Source organism: Peromyscus maniculatus, chromosome 23, assembly GCF_049852395.1.
Source record: "Peromyscus maniculatus bairdii isolate BWxNUB_F1_BW_parent chromosome 23, HU_Pman_BW_mat_3.1, whole genome shotgun sequence".
In the NCBI taxonomy this organism is placed as follows: Eukaryota; Metazoa; Chordata; class Mammalia; order Rodentia; family Cricetidae; genus Peromyscus; species Peromyscus maniculatus.
In genome coordinates, this window is record NC_134874.1 from 39,305,373 (window position 1) to 39,330,391 (window position 25,019).

The 25,019-nt window shown below is 36.5% G+C and overlaps 1 protein-coding gene across 1 annotated transcript; it reads left to right on the forward strand.

The window, feature by feature from the left end:
- Positions 1–4,750: 4,750 nt before the first annotated feature.
- On the forward strand, positions 4,751–22,226 carry LOC143270418 (vomeronasal type-2 receptor 116-like). Its single transcript, XM_076560345.1, has 7 exons — positions 4,751–4,765; positions 5,387–5,550; positions 14,640–14,931; positions 15,292–16,095; positions 16,683–16,910; positions 18,011–18,134; positions 21,298–22,226. The coding sequence occupies exons 1-7, from the start codon at positions 4,751–4,753 to the stop codon at positions 22,224–22,226; spliced, it is 2,556 nt and encodes an 851-aa protein (XP_076416460.1).
- The last annotated feature ends 2,793 nt before the right edge of the window (positions 22,227–25,019 follow it).

The following is a 25,019-nucleotide window of genomic DNA, read 5'->3' on the forward strand; positions in this document are numbered from 1 at the left end:
CTTCTTGCTAAGCATGTATCAAATGTCAAAAGCCTGTAATTTCTCAGTGAGTAGTAGGTCTTCCTTGCTATCTCCCATCTTAATACAGGGATTTAGTACTCTCTGTGGTTACAATAGGCCTGTGCATATTGTCACACTTAATGTGAGTTCACATGTTCAACTGCTTTCTTGTTGCACCAAGAAATAGTTTCTTATAGAAAATCAAAACCACTGACTCTGACAATCTTTCCACTCTTTCTCAATGATCCATCATCCTTGTAGGAGTTGATGTGAAGTAAATGTTCCACTTAAGACTGATCATTCTCCACACTTACAGAATATACATTACTCATTTTTGTCTCTGTGTTAGTCATTATCTGCTCCAACGAGAAGCTTCTTTACATCCTACTTAAGCATGAGATCACTATTTTTTTTTTGGTTTTTCGAGACAGGGTTTCTCTGTGTAGCTTTGCGCCTTTCCTGGGACTTACTTGGTAGCCCAGGCTGGCCTCAAACTCACAGAGATCCACCTGGAATGCCTCCCGAGTGCTGGGACTAAAGGCGTGCGCCACCACCGCCCGGCTTGAGATCACTATTTTTGCAGTTTGGAATGTAACACCTATTTGTTTGGAAAATAAATACTTGAGTATAATGGAGATGACATTGTAAAAACAAATTTGGAAATAAGAAGCTTAAAGAGAATAGGTAAATGTGTTGGTTTCACTTGTGTTGTCTTAAGTAATTGAAAATACAATGCATGAAATCATGAATTAGTATTGTGAGGTGTTTTGATCACACTTTGACACTCCTGAGACTACCCAATAAAGTTATACCTTGAATCAAGGGGTGGAACCAGTGACTAGCTGAGGGGAATTCACCTTAGATGAGTCAGCAATTTGGATAGAGAAGATGGACAGGAAGGAAAGTGCCAGGACCAGAGTTTGCATGTGCTACTGGTTCTAGGTTGAGGGAAGAGACACCAGGAATCAGAACAAGCAATACATGAACAAGAGAGGTAACAGCCACAAACTATGTGGAAGTTTGTAGATTAGTAGAAATGGGTTTAATTTAAGGTATAAGAACTAGTTAGGATAAGCCGAAATTATAGGTTCAACTTTCATAATTAGTGAATCTCTGTGTTGTTATATAAGGGCTGGTGGACTGACTAGAATGTACTGTTACATAGTGGCTTATTTTTTCTCAGTGAATCAATTTGGATATATCTTCAGAGATTCACCCAGCATTTTGCACATCATGATTTAAGAACCTGAAAATAATCCTTCACAAAAACAGATGATAAAGTGTTGGCTTCATATCTCCCTTTGCTGTGACATCTTTTCTACCCAGATGATCGTGAGCTCCATGCAATGGCACTGTTAGTATTTTTGATATTTAATTGAGGGATTGGTATACCCTGATTAAAATAATATTATTCTGTTTTTATGTTTTTGCTTACCATTTGTTTTTTAGCCTGCGACATTTTGATGTCTCTCACCTATTCAAATTAACTTTTGAAAGTGTCTGGACTTTGGGTCTTTTGTCAAAACTGTGATGGAGTTCAAATTGAGTGTCTTTTGTATTCAATCACATCCTGTACTACTTTCTTCAATATACTTTTCTTTGTGTCTTAGCTCCACATCTTCAGATATGAATCCATGACCTGAAGCAATTGAGAAATCAGGAAAAGAGAAAGCAACCACAGCAGGGTGTGTATGGGAAATGAAGAGGAAGAGCAGTACACTAGTGATCTGAATGGGAAATGACAAAATGGGATGGGGTGACTTTAGTTGGGATAGGGACGGAGGTAAATAATAAGGGGGAAGAAGGGAGGCTAAATGAGAGGAAATGTGACAATTTCAATAAGAATCACACTATTAACTCTCTATATAAATATACCTAAAATACATGTAAGTATATATATATATACATATATTTACACATATATGTATGTATATATATATAGTTCATTTGTGAAGTTTCAATCTGACTGAATGTTTCTCTGAAGAGAAACAGAGCGCCTCACCAAATGTTAACTCCTGTCATGGGATACAAATTTCTGAATTTTTTTCCAGTGTTGTCCAAGAAATTCTAAAATACCAGAATTTATGTTCCTACTACCAGAAAAACATCTAATTTAGATATAATACCCAGAGACCCTGAGTTAACACTATTCTGAAAGTCTCCCCCAAATCTTGCTTCTTTATAAGAGATGTTCTTATTTAAAGTTCAAAGGGAGAAATGGTAAGTAAGGAATTCCAATTTCAGAAGAAATATTTTCCCCTGAGTAGAATGCAGTTTTAAAAAAACGAACTGTAAGCAGGACACATTTAAAGTGGAAGGAAGTGGTTTGAATGAGGCAGATGTGTATAACAAGGATATCTAGAAGTTAGAAAATGGGAAGGAAAACCAAAAAAAACTAACCTCCTGCAGAAATATTCTAAGTGAACTCATTACTTTATAAGCTAATTAAAATACAATGTAGTCTAAGGTGGGGTCTTCATTTATAGTGGTATCTATTTTCTTGCTCTCCCACTCTGTCCCTGTTCCAGATCAAACCTCCTATTTCCTCATCTTCTCATCCCCCATCCCTTGTCCTCCATTACCCACCCTCACCCCATTTTCACCTTTACCTATCCATCTATTTCTCCTTTACTGGGCTCTCTATGCAACCCTCTTAAGGTCCTCCTTGTTAGTTATCTACTCTGGAGCAATGGTTGTAGTCTGGTTATCCTTTGCTTTACAGCTAGTATTCACTTATGAATGAGTATATATACTTGATACTACTTGCAATAGTCGAGAGGGTGCCTGAACTGGCCTACTCCAGTAATCAGATTAGTGAATACCCTAAGTGTCATCATCCAGTAACTGATGGAAGCAGATGCAGAGATCCATAGTGGGGCACCAGGCCGAGCTGCAGGTGTCCAATTGATGAGAGAGTTGAGGAATTGCATAAGCAAGGGACATAGAGATCATAAAGGGAAAATGCACAGAGATGGCCAGCCAAACTAGTGGAATATCATGGACTGTGGACCAATAGATGTGGAGCCTTCATGGGACTGGACTAGGTCCTCTGGATAAGCGAGACAGTTGTTTAGCTTGAACTGTTTGGGGAGCCCCCACACAGTGGGTTCAATATCTGTCCCTGGTACATGAGTGAGGTTTTTGGAGTCCAGTGCTTATGGTGGGACACCTTGTGCAGCCTTGGTGTGGTGGGGAGGGGCTTGGACCTACCTTAACTGAATAAACCAGGATCTGTTGACTACCCATGGGAGACCTTGCTTTGGAGGTGTTAGGAATGAGGGGTGGGTTGGGAGGGAAGGCTGGAGGATGGGAGGATGGAGAAAAGGGGGATCTGTGATTGGTATGCAAAATGAATAGAAAATTTCTTAATAATAGAAATTTAAAAAATAAAAAGTAAAGTGAACTCAGAAACAGCCTGACTCACGGTTATTTTTCTGCATCTCAATTTTTATGATCTCTCTGATATCAATGTCCACTTTGTCCAATTTCCACATTTTTCTCCCCACTCTAATGATGAGGTGAGGTGTTTTGATTTCCACCATACTGACATATGAATTGTAAATTAACATACATGTGGCAGGTCACAGGAGGGGATCATAAGGCCTAGTGATAATATGAAATCCCAAGTATCAGACAATAAAATAAAAATGAGAACAAATCTGTGGCAGTCATATAGAAGAACTCTACAGCTTGTTTTGAGTTAACAAGGAGACTGTTTGCTGAAAAGATTTGAACCAGCCCACCCATGTGTACACACAGTGCATTGTTCTGTTAATGCTGTAAAATGGAACCAAATTTGAGTGTTTAACACATGAGAAATACAGTCTCCCACAACCTGAAAAACAGAAACTCAAGCTGAAGGTTTCCCTGGATCTGCTGCTACTGTGAACATCTGAATAAAAGTGACTAGGTTTCCCTGAGAGTCAGATCATGATGTCTCAGCAATTCTCGTTTCCATGTTCTCCATCTTGGCAATTGGTCTTTCCAGCCATATGAGGTCCAACAATAATGACCTTATCTACACTGATCACCTCATGAAATTACACATTTTCAATCTAAAGTCATTGGTATCAGTGTTTAGAGGCTTAACAGAGCCATCTGGGAGACAAAAATCTAGAGTCATATATAACCTTTGTCAAGATAATAAAACTGCAGGCGCCTTTGACAATCAGTAAATGTAATTTTTTTCAAAACTTGCTCCTTTATTTTCAGATCAATATTGATGTGTGTGGCAGTACTCAGGTTAGGAATTAGCAGCTATATTCAACTTAGCCACTAAGGTTGTATAAAGTAATAGAATGGAACCTATGTGAAGTTATGGCTAACATGTTTTGTATATTTGCACACCTGAAATTAAATTTACTATCATGGCACTTTTTACTCCCAAGATTAACTTCATTTAAAGTATTAAGAATGAACACTTTATATATGATGTATGGTGGATATAAGCTCTTGTTTGTTTCTTTGTTTATTTATTTATTTGGAGAAAATGGAAGGGGTATATTCAATACTTCACATTAAAGAAAACATAGTGTCTGAATCTTTTCTCTGGATCTAGGGAGTGATTGGGATTATATATTAAAGGAATGATTCAACATTGAAAAATCAAACAAAGCACAGTAAGTCTGAGTTCAAAAAGTAAACAGAAAACATAATCTCTCCATTGATTGAGCCATTAATTTGGAATTAGTGAATTTAGCCTATCAGTTTCCCAAGGGGGGTAAAGAGAAATTTTGAAGTATATGGGGACATGGAAGAAATTTTGGTATGCAAACATGCAAGGTTTGTAGAAAAAGTGTTTTTATATTCCCCCTGGCCATTGACAAGATAGATTGGCATAGGAAATAATCAGTTTTAAAAAGCAGGATGTACTACTGATTTTCATTGAACTATATCTGGTTGGGACATTTTCCAGAATGTTTTCCTTCTCGTCTCCCTTGGCATCCTCCCTTGCAAGGTCTTTGCATCCTCCTGAGTCACTGTCTCATGTAACTTTTGTGATAGAGTGCTCTTGCCAAGTCCATTCAAGTGGAGTCATCATTGGAGTCTTGCTGTTCTGTCTTCCTAGATGAAGTCATGGGGCCTGTGGATAAAGAAGATCCCAAATGAGTTTGAAACTTGTTTTTATCCTGAGTGCAGGGTCTCAGATGGGAAGTCTCAGGGAAGAAAATTGTCCACAATTCTCCATGGAGTGTAGAAGAGGCTTGTCAAAAATATCTGTGATTAGAGTGATGATGTCAGTCACCAAAACTAGTACAAACTCTTGTGCTCACAAATACTTGAGCTGTATAAGTAGCTGCTGAACACATTGGAATCCGTGTTACACTGTGGTAGTCACTTGTATTTTATGATGTTCTCTTGGATTTTTCCTTTCTTGCTCCTGCAGACTCTTGTTACTCTTAATTCCTTTGATGCATTTCAGTGCGATTTAAAGTCACTAAGTCCTTTACATAGTGATGGAAATGTGATTATTGCTGCACTTTTTTCACTTGTTAATTATTACTTCATGGATATATATGATTCTAGATGTGAAGATGAAAAGGCAATAGAGTAAGTGCTTTTAAAATTTATTCCTTTTCAGAATTCAGATTTAATTGTCTTCAACTAAGTTTGCATTCACATGAATTTAACTTTCATTTCCCATCCTGGCATTCCCTCTCCTGTATACACAGAACTCTTTTCCAGGTGTGTCTTCCTCCTGTTCCCTTTTTTCATCCCTCAAAGAAAGAAGGGTTTGTTTTAATTCATGTTATTTAGTAAAGTTGGTACTCTGAATCTCTCTACATTCCTCTGCCTTGCCTTTTGTTGTTCATGGGTAAGACATTTTTATGGCTTTCTCCACAGAGACAATGATTTTTAAAAGTTGACACATTGTTTTAGGGGGTTGTTAAAGTGTAGTTTTTTTCCCTTTGAGAATATGTAATGCTATTCATTGCAGTGACTACAGAGTCTTCATATGATGATAGAGTGACAGGGACTGCCTTGCTAGCTGCTGCTGTTTTGGAAGTCAGAATATGAGAACTTGGTTTTGGGACCTCATCTGTTAAAATGATTTCAAATTGAAATATAATTTTTGTGTATAATTCTGATTAGTAATCTTTTAGATTCTGTCAATCTTGCACCATACTCTCCATTTCATTCCAGTTTTTCTAATTATTTACATCTGGTATGGGTGTGTTCTGCAAGACACATAGATATTGTTGGTGACCTCTGCTGGTTGTATCTAGTTTGATGCCAGTTGGATTAGAGGCCATGGCAGACAATGGCAGTAGCATTGAGTGGCCTCTGCCGGAGAGAAATGTCTAAGCAGGAGTCTTTGTGAAGGATGTGGGATTTGTTTTACTCCATGCAGACATTCCTGTAGCCATAGAATCCACTTATTAAGGTCTGAAATGGAGGAAGATGGCGTGCATTTAATTTAGAACAACACCCTGTAAAATGGAAAAGCAGAAACAAGGTACAGGTGAGGAGTGAGCAGTTGGACAATTAGGAAAGAAGATACATTTAGGTGGTGCTGATACCATTGTGTTTTTGCTGAAACCTGGATGCAGTGCTAATTCATCAGTCCTGGGGATATAGAGCAGGAAAAATGATCAGGCAGAAAAAGTTGATAGATATAAATATGTATTGACCACTTAGGCTGAAATAGACACAGCAAATGTGGTGACAGAATTCCATTTACAGGAGTGTTCCTATGAGCCCATATGTGGAATGTGGGTTTCTTTTGTATTTTCCTCTCATGCTTGGTTTTCCTCACATTTTGATTGTATGCACACAGGTATTTTCTTTCTGATAATTGTAACAAAAAGTACATGGAATGTGTGGCCAGGAATATATTCATCACATTGATATTTTTGTGTCCTAATTTCTAATTTTATTTTACTTTCATGCAGTCCTAATTTTTTTTTAAAAAAAAAATATATATATATAACTATTTATACTAGGTATATATACATATTACAAGGAAGTATTTCCTTTCAGATGAATGTGTATTAATTCATATGAGCAGGATGGCTAGTTTTCTTGTCAGGTACATTTTTAAAATGTATTTTATGAGTGGACCACAATATCCCCTAAGAGACTCCAAACAGAGAATCTCTCTACTCATCCATGAGCATCATTTTTTAACATTCACTTAAAGGTAAAGCTTACATGACAAGTCAATATGGCGTTTGAACAATAAAATTACCAGTAGATCTGTTGTGTTCAGAAACTGAAACAAGCATCCCTCTCTCCCATTGGATGATCCCCCCTTGTTACTTAGCTTCTATGGGTCTGTTGCTTGTAATGTAGTTTTATTTATAGCTAATATCCACTTATAAGTGAGTACATACCATGTTTATGTTTCTGATTCCGGGTTATCTCACCCAGAATGACCTTTTCTGGTTCCATCCATTTGCCACCAAATTTCATGTTATTTTTTTTAAAACTGAGTAATACTTCATTGTGTTAATGTGCCACAATTTCTTCATACACTCACCAGTTAAAAGGCATCTAGGTTGTTTCTAGTTCATGGCTACTACAAATAAAGCTGCTATGAACACAGTTGGACAAAAACCATTGTGATGTGGTAGAGCATCCTTTGGGTGTATTTTCTAGGAGTGGTATAGCTGGGTCTTGATCTACAACTATGTTTACCTTCCTGAGAAACCAATATATTGATTTTCAAAGTGGCTGCACAACTTTTCGTTCCCACCATCATTGTAGGAGTGTTCCTCTAGCTCCACATTCTCACCAGCATGAGCTGTCCCTTGAGTTTTTGATCTTAGCCATTTTTACATGTGTAAGATGGTTGACCAGTTGGCTGGGCGTTGGTGGCGCACGCCTTTAATCCCAGCACTTGGGAGGCAGAAGCAGGCGGATCTCTGTGAATTCGAGGCCAGCCTGGGCTACCAAGTGAGTTCCAGGAAAGGCACAAAACTACATAGAGAACCCCTGTCTCGAAAAATCAAAAAAAAAAGATGGATGACCAGTGTTCTTTTTATTTGCATTTGTCTCATGGCTAAGGATGTTGAACATTTCTTTAAGTGATTCTTCGCCAGTTGAGATTCTTCTGTTGAGAACCTCTGTTTAGTTCTGTACCCCATTTTTAATTGGATTATTTGGTTTCTTAATATTTAGTTTCCTGATTTTAGTATATTTTGGAGATCAGCCCTCTGTCAGATATGGAGTTGCTTAAGATCTTTTCCCATTCTGTAGACTGCTGTTTTGTTCTTTTGACAGTGTCCTTTGCCTTACAGAAGGTTTTCATTTTCATGGAGAATATATTCTTTGGACTTCACAATGTTTCTAATTAGGTGCTCTCTTCCCAATAAATGTATTTCATATTACAGGACAAAGATTTGCTTTGTGGTTATTCTAAAATTTCTCACAATTTCTTTCAAATAGGTCCACATTTCTTTTTGTAAACATAAAAATATGAATTTCAAGATTGATCAAAAGCTTTCCATTCTTAGCTTTACTATTCATTTTTTTCATGTATACCCACAGTCTACAAATATAAGTACTTCATTTCTTCTATTCCATTTACCTTCATTAATAATGTGATCTGCATGTCATTTAAAGTCCCCTGAAATATCAATGGATTAACCCCCCATTAATTTTTCCAGCCTTTCATATTATCCTTTTTTTTTTTTTTTGGTTTTTTCGAGACAGGGTTTCTCTTGTGTAGCTTTGCGCCTTTCCTGGAGCTCACTTGGTAGCCCAGGCTGGCCTCGAACTCACAGAGATCCGCCTGCCTCTGCCTCCCGAGTGCTGGGATTAAAGGCGTGCGCCACCACGCCCGGCTCATATTATCCTTTTAAGTGAATTTCTAACATATTCTATCTCCTTTGATTTTTCAATGGAAATGATGTGAATTGAAAAATATTCAGAAATCCATAGTGGACATTTTGTTCCTTTTCTCTTTCTGCTCATGTATCTTAGTTATTGCCCTACACCAATTACTGGAAACAATCAATGCTTAATTTTAGTTTTACATTTACTTGATGATCAGTGATGTTAAAAACTTTGTAAAATAGGTGCTAGCTGTATGAGTTTTTCTTTGGTAGAAGATTAGTTCATGTTACTACCGGTTTGGTGGTTGGAGGCTGTGTTGTTACCTTGATTTAAAACTCCTTCAGTTAACTGAAAATATTTGACATTAGTTCAAGAACTAAAGAACATATGGAATGTGTTTTCTCCCATTATATGGTGTTCTGATGACAGTTTTCTTTGGTGTAGAGAATACTGTTTTGTAGTTCCATATTCATTTTGTTCCAATACTTTTTTTGATATCTAAGGCTAATTTGTGTATCACTGGCATTCTCTTCAGTAAGTTCTTGCCTCCATTAATGTCTTGACAATTATTAGCTGTGTATTCTCCTATCACATTCAGTGTTTCATGTTTTAAGCTAAGGACTGTGATTATTTTGAATTGATTCCTATACAAGTTGTAGGTAATGGTTGCTTTTCACTCTACTGCATGTTGATACCCAGCCTGTCAGATGCCTTTGTTGTATAGGATCTTTGTTCTGAACTGTTCATTTTCCTCCTTGCCTAAAAAATGTTTGGCTGTACCATTGATGTGTAAATGTAATTACAACTATCTAGAAGTACAAGCTTACCCCACTATAATGATTATCATCAAGAAATCTAACCATGTGCATTTGAAAGTCTGTTGGCAAACAGAAATCATTATTTGATGTTGGTGTGCATTAAGATGTACAGAGATATTAGGGAAATTGTTTTGGAGGCTCATCAAATTTTTAAAATAGGCTACAGCTGCTTCCCACTCACTGCAATTTAGCACAGGAGGGCAGGAGACGCCCTGCAGGGACTGTACAGGGCATTAGGACACACAGGTGTCTCTGCACAGCCAGATACAAGCAGCTGTAGCCTATTGTGTTGGAGCAGATGCTGTTCCCGACCTGGTATTTCTGTGTCACAGTTGTGAACTCTGCTTTGATGTAAAACATCCTTGGTGCTGTGTCAGTGCTGTGCGCATTGGACTAGACATTGTTTGCTGTGCACTCGGTGGCTTCCTTCGTATGTGACCCCTCTGCTCCATGGACAGCCACACTGATCTCCTCATTGCCTTCCAGTTGCTGCCATGGTTTTGTGAGCAAATGCTGTTGCTGCTGCTGCTGCTGTTGCTGCTGGATGTCTATTTTCTCATAAAAGTAAATGTGTTTTCAACCTGCAAAAAAAAATTTAAAATAGAAATAAAATGACATATGAAACAGTAATTCCACTTCTGGCCTCCAGAAAACTCTACATTCAGTCATGGAGATTTTCTATCACTATGAATAATATTCTTATCATTTTTTGATTTTGGTTATTGTTTGGTTTTGTAATTAAAATACATTTTTTAATTTTATTTTTTAATTAACTTTTCAGTATAAAATTAAATTTATTGCAATATATTTACATAACTAGATACACATTTCTACAAATTATTAACCATTTTTCATGATGAGAACATTCTCTTCTTTTGTTTCATTTTTTATAATTTATTTATTAAATTTAATTTTACATATCAGCCACAGATTCCCTTGTTCTCCCCCCTCCCACCCTCTAACTCCACCTCTGCCTCCCCCCCAGCCCACCCCCCATTCCCATCTCCTCCAGGTCAAATACTCCCCCGAGGATTGAGTTCAACCTGGTAGATTCAGTCCAGGCAGGTCCAGTCCTCTCCTCCCATGCTGAGCCAAGTGTCCCTGTATAAGCCCCAGGTTCCAAACTGCCAGTTCATGCACTGAGGACAGATTCCGGTCCCACTGTCTGGATGCCTCCCAAGCAGATCAAGCTAATCAACTTTCTTATTTATCCGGAGGGCCTGATCCAGTTGGGGGCTCCTCAGTTATTGGTTCATAGTTCATGTGTTTACTTTCATTTGTATATTTGTCCCTGTGCTTTTTCCAACCTTGGTCTCAACAATTCTCGCTCATACAAACCCTCCTCTTTCTCACCAATTGAACACCTGGAGCTCCACCTGGGGCTTGACCGTGGATCTCTACATCCAGTTCCCTCAGTCATTGGATAGGGTTTCTAGCACGACAATTAGCTAGAAGGATCTGGACAGATGTAATGCAGACACTAAGAGACCATGGATGTCAGCCCAGACTAATATACCCAGCAAAACTTTCAATCATCATAGACAGAATGAACAAGACATTCCAAGACAAAGCCAGATTTAAACAATACTTATCCACAAACCCAGCCCTACAGAAAGCACTAGAAGGAAAATTCCAAACTAAGGAAGTCAGATACACCCTCCAAAACACAGGCAATAGATAAAGCCACAGCAGTAAACCCCAAAGAAGAGAAGTACACACACACTACAACCAAAAAATAACAGGGATGAACAATCACTGGTCATTAATATCCCTTAATATCAATGGACTTAATTCACCTATAAAAAGACATAGGCTTACAGAATGGATATGAAAGCAGGACCCATCTTTCTTTTCTTTTCTAATTCTTCAAATACATGTGTGTATGTTGTGTGTTTCTTGAATTTGTGACTAAAATATTATAGCATGAATACTTTAGCTTTCAAGTTCTCTGAATTTTTTTCTATTTAAAAGAATTGTTTTATTTTTATTCTACAAATGAAGCTTTATTTTACCTCTGTTGCCAGTTTAGTTATTATGTGTGTATTACTACTCAGTTTTTTTTAAACTTTTCACATTTGCATGTATACATATAGTACTTTGAATACATGATGTAGAGGATAAAAGTAAAACCCAGGATTAGAAATGTCAAGGCCACATATCATGATATATATTCTGGAATCCAGAAGATGTAATGCCAGTGAAGGAATGGACTTGGTAGTGAGGTGATAGCAAGCAGACAGAAATCAAAGTTTCCTTCTCCCATGTCCTTACATAGGCTTCCATCATATATGAACTGCATTAAAGGTGTGTCTTTCTGCCTAAAGTTCCAGATTAAATACGTGTCTAAAATAACTGGATTAAAAGACTGTTTTGCTACCTCTAAGGTTCAGATTATTTATAGTGTGTAGATAACCAAAATTAGCCATTGCAAACCCACCCCTTGCTAAATGAATACACAATGATAACTCCTTTTGATGTGAATTGTATCCAAATGAACAGACCATGAGACATTAGAGGCTTATCAAATACATCTACTATGTATTGTGAGAATATTCTATCAATGGGGAGGCCTTAAGTAAAATCTGTCTCTTCTCTTTAAGGTCTCAGTGACACCAAATTTCATTCTCACCAATGTTCTCCATACAGAACCCAAGAATTCATGAGGGATACTTACAGAAAATAAGTAAGGTCTTTCTGATGAGAGATGATGACACAGAGTTAGTCACACTGAAAATTCTTTACTCAGTATGTGTGAAGATAATTTATCATTTCCTACATAAATATTCCACTTCCACATTTAAAAATATTGTCAAGTAACCTACTTATCTCTTAAAGTTGTATTAACTATTAAGATGCCCCTCTGTGGTCCTTTTAGTCAATTGAAGGAATGAAAGAGGCTGTTGTCTAATTTAACTAATAGGACAAAATCCCTGTTGGATCTTCAAACACATATTTATTCATTTATTTGTTTTAATGAGGCTTCATTGGTGAAAATATCCTTATAATCATAAAATATTTATTTCTGTATATGCATTCATACATGTATGCATATATATATCAAATTTAAAATCACAGATATAATTTTATTGTACATAAAGGATGGAAAATTTCCAATATGAATAACATATCCTCTTTTAGGAAAAATATCTTAAATGTAATGGATAACCTTAAGGGATATGAAACATATTGTAGAACTAGAGTTGTGATAGCCATCAAGTAGATATCATTTTGACCATAATTGTATGATTTCACGTCTTCAACTTAAATGTAGACATTAAATTTATATTTAAAACCTCAGGTAAATTGTTCCAAAGAAGTGTGCAGAAGCATGGTCATTTCTGTCTATTTTATCTACTTGGTCAGTTTGATTTTATTTAAGATTTTTTTAGGTTTAGTATTACTAACACCAAAATGATCTAGGGAGGGTCAAATCAGAAAATTTACTTAACAGGAACATTTACTCATAATCATTTTGTTATTAAATACATGATATGAACAAAAAAACCATAATTTCATATGGATAGTCTAGACACAATTAATACAAATGACAAATTCTAATAAACCAAGATTTATGATGATTTTTGGTTGGGATTAGATTTTTATTTTTTCATTGTAAAAGGGAAACTTAATAGAAGGATCTATAGTTAATATGTTGTTAATTTGGGCGGAAACAAAAGCAAAGTATCAGAGAACAAAGGAGCATAAGGGGCAAAGGACATTATATCTCAATTAGAAGAAAATTAACTTGGACTTCCCAGTCAGAATTAGCAGTGAGACCCAGTAGAGCCTGACATAATATCACTTTCCTGGCTTCAACTTGTCTCTCACAAGGCCATTTATGCTTAGAGTCTCAATTGCGATACATGTTGGGATCTCTATAGAAGCCAGTAATTATATCATGTAATAACCTATTAATTTCAAAAAACAGAGGAAAATATATTTAAAAATGACAAAAAACCACCATAGAGGTCTGATATTTTCTCCATTGTCATATGTTAAATGGGTATGGGGATCCCATTGAACTCAATGGGACTGTGGCATATAATAGTGGCCACCATTTTGGACTGTCCAAAGTGATCACATTTACCTAGATGGTGTAGAAGTCACATGGCATATGCATTCTTTATCATACCATTAGCAATGTTAGCAGACAAGCTACATAGTTGCTTTCATTTGATGAGGATCCTCAAGTCATGTGTTCAATAAACCATGTCATATTTTCTTTTCAAAATGAACTCAGCTTCAGAGTAATATAATTTCATCTATTATCAGGGCTTTCAAAGCTGTTGTGTAATTCACTTTATGTGGGAGGTAAGAACATAGTGAAAGAATAAAGAAAGAGGCAGGCAACAGAGGAAAATAAAACAAATAGCACAAAGTACCCAAGAGGGTTTAAGTCTTGACTATAGGCTGTTAAACTACAGGAAACTCACTCAGTCATTCTGCTCTTCATTGTATGGCTCTTAGAAAGGAGAGGGGGATGGCAATGGGAGAGAGGAAGGGTGTTCAAAGAGATGTGCATGGGTGTGGGAAGATGTAACCCCTGCCAGGTTCATATCCAAGATTTCTTGGGGTTGATGCATGTGACACAGGCAGACATCCCCATAAGCGTCATTGGTCTTTAATCAGAAGAACTGAAAGGCTGCAGTCTCCATCTATATACAGACAGAGTGAATGTGCTGTGGGAGCCTGGAGTTTTATAGTACAGAACAATTGAAGCTTAAAGGATGAAAGTGTCCCTCTCCTGGTTATTTCACTAGAGCATCAAAGAATTATGTTTGTGTTTTCCCATCCTAGAGATTCCAAGGTTTATATCGGTCCAGGTCAATGTTCCAGTCCAGAAATTTAATTAAAACATCACTAACCTTATATACCATGACATTGAAACTATAACCACTATCTTGGTGACAAAAAATGTTTGTAGATATATAATATTGACAGTATATTAGCCATTGTTACTATATCATCCGGATGTGGCCCAACATCTTACCAAAAGATATGATGTGAGTCCCCATCATAAGTATTGGCAATCTTTCTCTCCAGGTTCAAGTGGAGGAGCTACCAGTTTTCTTTGGCCTTCATATTTGCCATTGAGGAGATCAACAGGAACACTCATATCTTACCCAACACATCTCTAGGATTTGAGCTATATAATGTCATAAACAATCACCTGGATATTCTGCAGGAAACTCTACTTTTCCTCACAGGAATGAGAATAAATATCCCCAATTACACATGTAGAAGGGAGACTAAGCCTGCTGCTTTACTTACAGGAACATCATGGGAAACGTCTATACAAATTGGAAGACTACTGAATCTTTACAAATATCCACAGGTGAGGTACATGGCTGTGAGGGAACAAGAAACTCATATTAAACTGGAGACATTTCAGGTGTTTTCAAATGTAAAGAAGTGAGGCTGTGACTTTCATGTATTGGAGAATAAATCAGGCATTTGTTTATATGTACTTATATACTTTGCTTATGAGAGAGAAGAGAAAGAGGGTGGAGCTTATAGTCAGTGTTTAGAAAACTCTGTTTCTTGTGATGAATTCTTCATAAATGTCTCCAGAGAAAGGATGGGAGTTTAAAATACCACGAGCATAAGTCTATACCAATCCAAAGTGTCACCTCAGGTTTAAGACTGTATTCTATATCAATCTTTTCACTTGTTTCTTATTTGAAATTTTCTTTAGATTACTTTTGGGCGATTTGACACTATCCTAAGTGACAGAGGCCAGTTTTCTTCTCTCTACCAGACAGCACAAAGGGATATATTTCTGTCACATGGCATTGTGATTTTGATGGTTCATTTCAGCTGGACCTGGGTGGGACTGGTTCTCATAGATGACCACAATGCAGCTGAGATTCTATCCAACTTGAGAGGAGAGATGGATAGAAACAGAGTGTGTGTAGCTTTTGTAGAAATGATTCCATTCAACTGGATGAACTCTGATTTTAAATCCAGAACAATGCATCCACAGATCCTGAAATCATCTGCAAATGTGGTTATCATTTATGATGTCACTAAATCTTTATATGCTCTAATAATATATATAAGTATACATTCAATTGCTTGGAAAGTCTGGATCATTAAGTCACAATGGGATGTAACTACTCATGTTCCTTATTTCATATTTGATCCATTCCATGGTAGTCTCATTTTTGCACAACACCATGCTGAGATTTCTGATTTTAGGAAGTTTATCCAGACATACAAGCCTTCCAAATATCCGGGAGATCATATCCTTGCTCTTCTTTGGAACACATATTTCAATTGCTCTTTTTCTGGACCTGATTGTAAAATTTTGGTTAACTGTCTACCCAATGCTTCTTTGGAAATGTTGCCTGGAAATGCTTTGGAAATGGACATGAGTGAAGAGAGTTACAATGTATATAATTCTGTATATGCTGTGGCTCACAGTCTCCATGAGATGACTGTCGAACAAGTAGAAATCCACCATCATAGCAATGGGGCGTTAAATACCTACCCTTGGGAGGTAATTTCTCTTTCTGTATATTTTATACATAGCCCTGTGACATACTGAGGTTTCTAAAGTACACACTACATGATTGTATACAGTGGCAGGTTTTACAAAAAAGTGCCTGAGAGACTGTATAAAATTCATCATCTGGAAGTCTTTGCAGACACATGTGTTATTGTTCATGTTGAATGGGTGGTGATAAGAATATTTAAATATGTGTATCTCATCATCTACTTTGTGTTACAATTAACATCAGAATCTTGCTATCCTCTTTTGAAACCCCATTATTTTAAAGCATATTTCAGAACAGAAATAGGAGAATTAGATCCTAAAACGTCAAATGCTATTAGATCCTTAAAGTTTAAATTCTGAATTTATGGTTATGATTCCTAACTGACCATTTTATTACATTTTGGACATGAACACCCCAATTTACAAACTGAAACTTTGAGTAGATTACTTACATATTTGGATGTGGCTAACACTTCAAGATTTTGGAATTTGTGTGAATTAATGCCAGGGATTTGGGACCTATACCTTCATTGGATTATTTTGAGCCTTTCTGGGAATAAATTCATCATAAAGTTCTGTATTTTTTCTAGGTACACCCTTATCTCAAGAATATCCATTTCAAAAATGGTGCCGAAGAACTTATGGTTTTGGATTCACAAAGGAAATTTGATGCAGTCTATGATATTTTCAACCTCTGGAATTTTCCAGATGGTCTCAGACAAAAGATAAAAGTTGGAACATTTTCTCCAAATTCTCCACCAGGCCAAGAACTGTTTCTGTCTGACCATATGATACAGTGGGGTATAAGATTTGCAGAGGTGGGCTGGATCTTATCTAATTGTTTTGATCCTTATGTCAATAGAGATTTGTTTGTGGATGTAAGATTGTTGGTTTCTTACTGAATGCTCATCTGCATGCCCAAAACTACTGTCATTTGAGAAAGATTTTGTTGCCTTATACAACATGTGATTTTTTTTTCCATACTTTTACATTTGCACCCATTTTTCTAATAATAAATACAGTGTCTATTCATTAAATTTACATTCCTGTCCTCAAACCACTTGACATGATTAGTAATTTGACTCCCAGATTAGGAAATATCAGGACACGATCATTTTGCCTTCATCACCTGGAAATGCACTGTAGCATGGAGGGCACATGTACATGGGTTAATTACATATCTTCCTCATGAAAAAAGAAACAATTTGTCAAACAACAAAGAAAAAACCAAAAATGAATACTCTGACATTACTTAAAACCAATGACTTATAGTTCACACTTGGTGTGAGCAGTTCATAATGATTCAGGAAATCATGTTGGCAGGGACGTGAGAAAGTGAGTCATGTTGTATCTTCACTCAGAAAGTAGAGAGATGTGAACACTCTCTTCTCATGCTTTTTTCATTTTTTTCTGTCCTTAACTACATCCAATGAAATGGAATACCTAATTATCGAATATGTCTTCCCACTTCAAATACCTTAATGTAGATCATCTCTCAAAGAAAGTCACAGAGAGAAGTTTATATACTAACTCTGAGTCCTGTCTAGTAAACAAATGTGAATTAAGCATGACCTTTGGGAAACAATGATACTCTCACTCGAGCAGTCATGAAGTATACAACATGATCAGGAAGGCATTACAGTTGCCCATTGAAATGTGTACTCAGTTAGCAAACTTCTTATTTTGCCCAACCTCTTATATTTTCACAATTGTTCAGATTTCTATTATCTCTAGACCATTATTTAAACACATTGATCTTCATGTATATACTATATTGAAATTAGAAGCATCAAAACAAGAATATGCAAAGAATAATTATAAAAACTTGCCATCTCATTGTCCAATATTAAGAAATAATATTTTTTTGTTTTAAAACTATACACTCCTGAGTATTTCCTTTTCACTATTTAATTCCCAGGTTCCTCGCTCTGTGTGCAGTGAGAGCTGTGTTCCTGGATTCAGGAAATCACCCCAGGAGGGCAAGGCTGCCTGCTGCTATGATTGCACTCGTTGTCCAGACAATGAGATTTCCAATGAGACAGGTAAGTGTCAGTCTAACTGGCGTATTCCCCACCTCTCCACAGTGTTCTGCAATTTCTAAGCTGATAAGTTCTGGGAAGGAAAAGTAGAGATAAGTCCTGTGGTTTTTTCACTTATAAGTAAAAATAATTTGGTTCATATTATCATCATTTTAAAACATTTTATTTTTCGGGACAGGGTTTCTCTGTGTAGCTTTGTGCCTTTCCTGGAACTCGCTTTATAGAGCAAGCTGGCCTCGAACTCACAGAGATATGCCTGCCTCTGCCTCCGGAGTGCTGGGATTAAAGGCATGAGCCACCACATTTTAAATGGTGCTCAGGCCGTTGAATCTCATTCTTGATTCATGTATTTGATCCACTGGAGCCATTGTTCCTTTCAGAGAACAAATTTACCAGTCATAGAATAGTCTGCTTTATTTCACCATGGCATTTAGCACACACACACACACACACACACACACACACACACACACACACACGCACACACATGCATAGGTCACACACACACACACATGCACACATGCACACACATGCATAGGCACACACACATGCACACACAAACACACACATTATAAATACTGAATTTTCTTGCATTTCAAAGCATATGTAGTTCATGATTGGCAGATATTTAAGGAACGGACCCTTATGCCACTCATTGCATAATTTCAGTCATGGTTCTAGGTTTATCAGATGTGATCAGAAAGATCATATTTGATTTACCTGTAGACATGTTTTAATATGTTGTTTTAAATTCTTTTTCTTTTTGTTTTATCTGTGAGTGTTTTGCCTGCATGCATGTATGTGCACATGTACATGCTTAGTGCATATGAAAGTTAGAAGAGGGTTTCAGAACTCCTGGAAGTGGAGGCACAGATAACATTGATATTTTTGTAGGCGCTTGCAACTGAAACTAGATCCTCCTTAAGAGTAATAGTATCCTGAAACACAGAACCATTTATCTACCTTCATCTTTTTGATTTCTAGTATAAATAACTTTCAACATTCCCTTAAAGGGTATCTTTCTTCCCCTTTTGCCTCCATCCCCATATGAGTACTAAAATTTCAAGCTGCTTAACTTCCATGGAGTGGGATGTGCTTCAGTATCATAGATATGTAATATCTAAAACTTGTCGTGAACCAGAATATAACCACTAGGGAAGTATGTCAATAAACTATTATGAGAATCTCTTATTGAACACAATTATCTTAAATCAATAGTTGCTATGCCTCAGGAATTTTTATCTAGATTTGTATAACTTCTGTGTTAATTTGATTAACATAAGCTAAAGAATGTAATAAGTACTCACTGATTCATTGTATACGATTGATTCTATTTTAAACAAGTTAATGGAAGCTTTATTAAACATAGAGGTATTTTATGGGTATGATGGTAAATTATGGGATGATGCCTTGTGACAACTAGGTGAAATGGCACATCATGACTTCTGTAATGATACTGTTGTGAATAAGTGATGCATAAATGCAAACCTTTGGTCTTTTAACAAGGCAGGACACTAAATTTGAAGGACCCTCTTTTCCAGGAATAGGTGGACAAAGTAGAGGAACTTTATGTCAGAATATATCCAAAGACAAGAAAATAGGCATGAGACAATTGAGAACACTGAATGTTCAAAGCACACACAAACACAATGTTGAATATGGAGAGGAAATTAATGAGGATTCTTCAACATTAATGTCTAGTGAGAATTTTTCATATATTAATTGGAATACTTTGAGTAACAATATTTTTCCTGAATACACAGATGTTTTAACTTTATTTTATAAAGATAGACACTTACAAATTATTTGGTGGCTTTAATTTGCCAAATTTAAACCATTGATAAGGAGACTGACTATACAGATCATCAAAGACTTAATGTGCATATAGGTACTCTGTGTACATTAGGGCCATGTTCATTCATGAACATGCCAATTTTATTCATTGGAGAAAACTAAAAGCATCAATATCAAATCCTAGATGTTTGTAGTTTAAGTAGATACTTTAAATTATTACAAGTAAGAAAGAATGATATACAACATAAATGCTAAATATTTCAACATAATGAATCCAAAACCTCAAATCCTATAGAGTGAAGTGTATCTATATTTTAAAAATCATATTTAAATCTTTATTTAATGTGTATCATGACTTATATACCCTGTGCATTTACAAAATAATATGTGGAGTTGCACAGATGAATCATTCATCATTTGCTAGAAACCAATATAAATAAACACATGGAATATAGTAGAGACAAATTGCCTTGGGAGTGTGAGCACAACAGGAAGGCACATCTGGAAGAAACAAATAAAATGCTGGTAATGGAATAAAGGATGCTACAGACTCTAGCAAAAAGATGAATTCAATAGGTTTTTAATTAGAATTTTCAACACCAATTAAATTGCAAATTTCACTTTGCAAAAATATCAAGTATTTTAATTGAAGTATGAAATGGAAATATTTTAATGAAAATAAGTAATAAATAGATTGACATTTATATCTCTTGAATTCAAGATAAAACGTACAAATTATAAATGATAAAGTATCACAGAACTTATCCCATGATCAACTAAGACTAAACCCAGAGTTTCATATCTATCTGTTCAACAGATATTTTCTCCCTAGGAATGATTAAACAGATCCACAAGGGTATTTTTTCCATCTTTCAAGAATCTAATAATTCTCATTCCCACAAGAATTATCAGAGAATGAACAGTTTGAAGAATTCAATAAATTCAATGTAAATAGATAAGTTTTGATATTAGGACTGAGAAAAACATTAAAAGAAAGACATAACAAAGCATGTAATTTTTACTTAATTCACATGAAAAAGTCACACAAGGGAATACAGAAAGACATGATGATATGATCAAGTTAGGCATATGTAATTTAATTCAATAGTTTATGGCAATATAAAAAATACAAATTATCACTTAATTGAAAATATATTTAAATATAACAATGAAAAGGACAGACTTGTCAGTATCGATGTGGAATGGCTGATTAGATATCTTTTGGTAATCATCACTATTTAACACTTATTTACTTGAGTCTGAAACATGAAAAGGAAATGTGGGTAACTGCCAGAGAGCTGGTGCTGGGAAGTGGCTTGAGATAAAATGAGAACCTGTGCAGAGACTCACAATAACTTTAATTCCTCAGTAGATATGGATCATTGTGTGAGGTGTCCAGAAAGTCAATATGTAAACACAGAGCAGAACAACTGCCTCCAGAAAGCAGTGACTTTTCTGTCTTATGAAGACCCTTTGGGGAAGGCACTCACCTACCTCGCCCTGGGCTTCTCTGCCCTAACAGCTGGTGTTCTTGGTATCTTTGTGAAGTACCACCATACTCCCATTGTCAAGGCCAACAATCAGGCTCTCTCTTATATCCTGCTCATCACTCTGATCTTCTGTTTTCTCTGTCCATTGCTATTCATTGGCCATCCCAACACAGCAACCTGTATCCTGCAGCAATACACATTTGCAGTTTTATTCACAGTGGCTCACTCCACAGTCTTGGCCAAAACTGTTACTGTGGTTCTTGCTTTCAAGATCTCCATGCCAGGGAGACTGATAAGGTGGATAATGATATCAAGGGCTACTAATCTTATCATTCCTGTCTGCACCCTTATTCAACTTGTGCTCTGTGGAATTTGGCTGAGCACCTCTCCTCCATTTATTGACTCAGATGCTTACACTGAACATGGACACATAATTATTCTATGCAACAAGGGCTCCACTCTTGCCTTCCATTCTGTCCTGGCATACCTCTGCTCCATGGCACTTGGGAGCTACACTATGGCTTACCTGTCCAGGAACCTGCCTGACACATTCAATGAAGCCAAGTTCATCAGTTTCAGCATGTTGGTGTTCTTCAGTGTGTGGGTCACCTTCCTCCCTGTCTACCACAGCACCAAGGGGAAAATCACTGTGGCCATGGAAGTCTTCTCTATTTTGGCTTCCAGTGCAGGTCTCCTAGGTTGCATCTTTGTCCCCAAGTGCCATATTATTTTGTTCAGACCACATAGAAATGTGCTTCATCATGTTAGGCACAAAGGACATTTTAAGGGAAAAGTCAATTTTGCGGCATAGTCCATGTTTTTCTTAATTATAGAGAAGTCTTCCATCTTGTTTATCACCAAGGTTTCAGTTGTCACAGATAAAATAGTGATTTAAGATTTTATATGTATTGATTCCTTTTATTGATTAAATCCATCTTTCTTCTCTCAATTCTAATATTATTTACAAATTTCTCTAAATTAGAAAGTTGAATTCATAAAAATTATTGTGCTCTCTATATTATATGAGAGATGATTGAGATGTGTATGGATTCTTCACCTCATCAACACAGTATAACTTTCACATTATAACACCACATGATATCATACATTTCCATGTATTTTTATGCCCTTGATAGGTTTCCTGGATTCATCAAGCTTACAGTTCATGTATGCTGCTACTATGAAGAAAAGCACATATTAAAAAATTAATACACTTTTGACAGGAAGGAATTACTACCTTTTTTAATTTCATAATGAGCCGTGTAGTGAGTAGAACACAGACCAATACATTTTTTAATTATAGGCTAATGTCAGATTTGAGTTAATCAAGTACTTACCCAAGAAGTCAAATTACATAAAGTTTATGTTAAATCTACAAACATTGTTCAACTCTCTGTTATAAATGGTTCTGTACAACCTGTCTTCACATCTAATTTGACACACATACCTAACGATTTTCTGTACTCAGACCTTCACAGTTCTTCAATTTTTATAAACTGCCCTATATTCTTTCAGCTGAAACTCTGTATTGTGTGACTACTGTACATTTATAAGGACCCATTCCTCTACATTTTATCAACATGTCATAATTGAAAAATAATTCTTTGGGAACAACATTTATGACTCTTCTTATTTCTAGTCTAATGTATATGTATATAAACGTGAAAGACATCACAAGCTGTATGCCTTTATCTTGTCATTTACCAGTAATCAGTCTTTTTATAGTTTACAAGTTGTAAAATTTCAAGAATAAAATGGAGGTTAAATTATGTGAATCACTATATTTAAACAAACCAGATTCCATCATTGAAAACTTGGTCATCAAGGTACCTTTTTTTTTCTGAGACAGGGTTCTGTGTGTAGTTTTGTGCCTTTCCTGTGACTCACTTGGTAGGCCAGGCTGGCCTCAAACTCACAGAGATCTACCTGGTTCTGCCTCGCAAGTGCTAAGTGCTAGGATTAAAGGCATGTGCCACCACCGACTAGCCTCTTTTTTTTTTTTGGAATGGGTAACTTTTCAAAATATATTTTCTTGTACAATATGTGGTGATCATGGTTTGTAACCGAAGATCCTCCTTAAATGCCCACCCACCCCACTTGATGACCTCTTTTTTCTCCATTTTGAAAACACACTAAGAAAAACATTCAACTGGAGTAGAACAAAACAAATAAAAACAAACAATGACAGAACAATCTAAAGTATATTCAATACATGCTAAACTTAACACACACACACACACACACACACACACACACACACACACACACACACACACACACACATTCTCACACAGGTGTCCGGCTTGCAAGACATGGTAGTGCTATAGTGTCATAGAGATTCATGCAGCAACCAACCAATATCTGATTTGACTTAAGGTCCACACCATGAATTGGAAAACATACCTGACACTGTTTCATGACCATGCACCTGAAGTTAGACAGCAAAAGGACCTAGAATAATACCAAGTACTACAGTTCTACCAGAGGAATATAACAATAAAATGACTCCTAGTGACATTCTGATATATAACAGTGCCTTCCTTAATTATTATCAGGGAGGCTTCCTCCTGCAGCAGATGAGAGAAAATATAGAGTTCCACAGCCAGGCATTATGCTAAAAGTGATAGACATTGTTGGGATTCTTAGCCCTAAACTGTGTGCCTCCCTCTAGTCCCTCTGCTCAGGGCACATGGAACTCTGTGGCAGATGAGGCAGAAAGAATGTAGGAGGCAGAAGGAATACAGGACACTAAGAGAAAAAGCCATTGACATCAACAAGACAGATGCACATATGATCTAACAGAGATGAAAGCAACATCAACAGGGCCTGCTCTTGTCTGTCCCAGATGAGGTCCTTCAGCTAAAAGGGGAATGTACACATTCCTCTATTCCTAGCACAGTATCTATTTCTAATTACTAACCAATTATCAATGAAAGTCTAGTTTTCTCTATGAGAGTCTCACTGGTGAAACCAAAACTACTTCTAAATATAGACTGTAAAACTAGGGTTAGATTGCCAACAGAAAACAAACTCAGTGGTATGGTGATATTTTATTTGTTTTAAAATATTATTTGTATGCGGGGGGTCAGAGCTATTAGCAAGCCATAGGAAAGCAGGGCAGTGGTGGCGTACACTTGTAATCCCAGCACTTGGTAGGCAGAGCTAGGTAAGTCTCTGTGTGTTCAGGGATACAGCCAGTATTGGATACACATGCCTTTAATCTCAATACCAATCATAGAAAACCTGGAGGTCTCTACAGACAGGCCGTGACGAGGCCTGTGATTGGGTTTACAACCAATAGAAGGCAGAACAGAAACACTATAAAAACACAGACACACAGGAAGTAGCTCTGGTTCAGAGATGTAGGACCACCGCAGGAGGAGGGGTAAAGTTTTAGCTCTTAGCTCTGACCTCTTGGCTTTCTTCTTTGCATTGGTTCTGTGTTTCTTATTTAATAAGACAGTTGGTTACATCTACATAAGTCTATGAATAAATATATATAAAAAATGCATATGGTAATTTCTCATCTAACTTAATGATCCTCATAAGAGCAATAGAGCACCTAAAAATTATAAACACCTGACATAGGAAACAAATCTGAGTT

Excerpts from the sequence above, each read along its gene's own strand:
- LOC143270418 (XM_076560345.1), top strand. Across the intron at positions 14,932-15,291 it reads ATCTTTACAAATATCCACAG|ATTACTTTTGGGCGATTTGA; the intron begins GTGAGGTACATG and ends AATTTTCTTTAG. Across the intron at positions 16,911-18,010 it reads GGGGTATAAGATTTGCAGAG|GTTCCTCGCTCTGTGTGCAG; the intron begins GTGGGCTGGATC and ends TTTAATTCCCAG.